We start from the raw sequence: 2,943 nt of genomic DNA on the forward strand, positions 1-2,943 counted from the left end.
CCCTCTCTCTCTCGCCCTCTCTCTCTCTCCCTCTCTCTCTCCCCCTCTCTCTCTCTCCCTCCCTCTCTCTCTCTCTCTCTCCCTCCCCCTCTCTCTCCCACCCCTGGAGGAGTGGGCGGTCCTAGGCAGGCTTCATTTGCATGCAGACCGCCCTAGGTAACGCCCACATGTGATGCCGAGCTTCCATGATTGACAGAACTGAAATCCAATGAATTAAAGGAGCGGGGCCAGGGACAGTCAGGTTAGGGAGAAATGAGCTAAATGATGCTGGATGTCCTCCAGCCAGGAAATGAGGCGGGCTCTGTGTCACTCGCTGCAGCTTCTAATGCACATTGTGAGACGCTCGCGGTGTGCAGTGACATCAGAGGAAGAGGGCAGGAGCCGCTACAACCGTGCAAGACTCTAATTCCTGAGTGACACAATCGTCTCTCTCCAGTCTTGTGCAACCAATGAGAATTGTGATATCTCCTCCTTCCTGCAGGTGATTACAGAAGCGCTGCACTTCCCGGCTGTTTCCTGTTCTCATGCTGACTTCCTCCCGGCTGCTCTCCGCCCGGGTTCTACTCTTCCAGCTCTTCGGTGGCCCCTTCATGGGAGACATGAGCTCCAAGACCAGTCTGCCCAGCAGGGAGGCGGCTCTGTCCGGCAGGTCGGAGAAGACGCAGGTCTCAGGTAAGCGCGCCGAGTCTTCCAAACCGCAAAGAAGTGACGGCTTTATGTCTTCGGGATTCGGGTGTCAGGAGAATAGAGTGCGCTCCACATTCCAGGAGCTCTTATCAAATGGAACACAGGAGGTCAGCAGGTCAGGAGGACTTTAACTTTTGTCTTTTCTATTTATTTTCTTTTACTTTTCTTTCCAAACCTTTTTTTTTTTTTTACTTTTCTTCATTGATATCATGTAGGGGGTCTTACAAGCCCCCTATGGGATAGCATATTAGTGGTGACAGGTTCTCTTTAAGGTGGCAGCAGGGGGTCTTTTGGACCTTTTTTTTAACTTCATTGCTATCATGTAGGGGGTCTTACAAGCCCCCTAAGGGGTAGGGGGTCTTACAAGCCCCCTATGGGATAGCATATTAGTGGTGACAGGTTCTCTTTAAGGTAGCAGTAGGGGGTCTATTGGACCCCTAGTGTCATCTTTCTGCTGCAAAGAAGCTGTTTAAAAAAAAAAAAGTGCTTTACTTCTTGCACATATCTTCGAGTGCTGGTGACTTCTATTATGTGTGTTTGTGGAGACACACACGCAGCTTACGAGCACACACAAGGGTGGCTCCATGGGACCCTTCAAGGGAAAGGAGTCGCCCCAAAAACAGGATATCAGGGCCAGTGCTCAGGGGGACCGGCTGCTGATTCTGCAGGAAGCTCAAACTTTTAAACATCAAGGAGAAGCATCCATTGTAAGTGGTTTGATCAGCACCTGATATCAGCTTTAACTAGGGATGCACCGAGTACCGATATTTTTTTTTCCGGTACTCACCGATACCGAATACCGATACCGGAAGTCCCATTAAGGAAGCCAGGCGGCGTGTAAAGACTCGCCACCCGGCTTCCCGATCAGCAGGGAAGCCGTCCTCATGCTTCTAGTCACCAGGTGACCAGAAAGCATGTGGAGCCGGCTTTCCGGACAACCAGGAAGCCAGGGGCCCGTGTAATGACGCAGCACCCGGCTTTGTGATTGGCCGGGAAGCCGACTCCATGCTCCCTTGTTGTGAGGTGATGAGGGAGCATGAAGCCGGTGATTTGATCAGCATCTGACATCAGCTTTAACTAGGGATGCTCCGATATCGGTATTTTGGTACCGAGTACCGATATTTTTTTCCCGGTACTCACCGATACTGACATGGAATGACGCGGCGCCCGGCTTCCTGATACCGGAAGTATCGGGCTAGGCATCGGAGCATTTGGGCGAGTACGCGTAATACTCGGCATCGGCACCGGTATCGGTATCGGTGCATCCCTGACTTAAACACATTTTGACTTTAATATCACATGAGGGCGGGTGCACACGGAGAGCGTTTTCGGCTGATCCAGCAGGAAACGTAACATATAAAGCACAAACGTAGGGGGAACTGGACGGCTCATCTTACATATGGCATCGCTGTGAGTGTCGGCAATAAGGGGAATGTTTTTTGGGTCGTGATGCCGGCAGGAAATATTCAGCTAAAGTCTAAAAAATATTTGTTTTTAATGTTGTTCAGTATTTGTTTCCTGTTCCCCTCGGCGCCACCTCGTGGCCATAATGCAGCATTGCATCACAATACGTTCAAATGTATTGAGAACGTTCGTTCTTGTCATTATTCACTCAAACCCAACATTCACCCATCTGGTTAAGGGGGGAGTGGCGGGGGGGGGAGCGGGTTGCACACATTCGATCATTGTCCAGCAGCAGCTCAGGTTTTTGTGATGTCTAGAGTATGAGTACTCACCCAAATAACAGTATCGGTGCATCCCTAGTCATTACTCACCTTAGATTAGAGAAGCCCATGTACCAGCAAAGGGGTCTCCCCTTTGCTAGGGGCAGCGCTAGCATCGACCCCTGACCCTTATTTTCCCCTCCGTCTCGGCTTTGATGGGTCGCTGTACAAACACGGGGGTATATATCTGACAGTGGCATATAATGTTACACTTGATGTGGTCAGGCACCATTGTTAATGAGACCTTCATTTTCATAAAGGGGGCACCCAGATGCTGCCCCCCCCCCTTGTGTATGTGTAAGGGGTAGTTGTTACCTCCACTCATTCACCACAGAGTGACTAAAATAGTGAAAAAAAAACACCCTGAAAAAAGTCCTTTAATTAAACAAAAAACAAAAGCCATTTTTTTGATAGTTCCTTTATTATTAATCTCCAAACCCCCTCAAAAAAAATAAAAAAAAATAAATTGTCCAATCCATGGCCAATCACGTCGTCCAGCAATGTAAATCCGCCCGCCAACTCGACGAAATCA

General features: G+C 49.4%; 1 protein-coding gene across 1 annotated transcript in view; it reads left to right on the forward strand.

The window, feature by feature from the left end:
- Positions 1–2,943, forward strand: part of LOC108799968 (mitochondrial peptide methionine sulfoxide reductase-like) — a 170,831-nt gene that overhangs the window by 837 nt on the left and 167,051 nt on the right. The window contains exon 2 of the mRNA XM_018571918.1: positions 482–672. Coding sequence (XP_018427420.1) covers positions 525–672 — 148 coding nt within the window. The 5' untranslated portion in view covers positions 482–524. The remainder of the gene's footprint in view (positions 1–481; positions 673–2,943) is intronic.

This window comes from Nanorana parkeri, unplaced genomic scaffold, assembly GCF_000935625.1.
Source record: "Nanorana parkeri isolate BGI_ZX_2015 unplaced genomic scaffold, ASM93562v1 scaffold1864, whole genome shotgun sequence".
Taxonomy (NCBI): Eukaryota; Metazoa; Chordata; class Amphibia; order Anura; family Dicroglossidae; genus Nanorana; species Nanorana parkeri.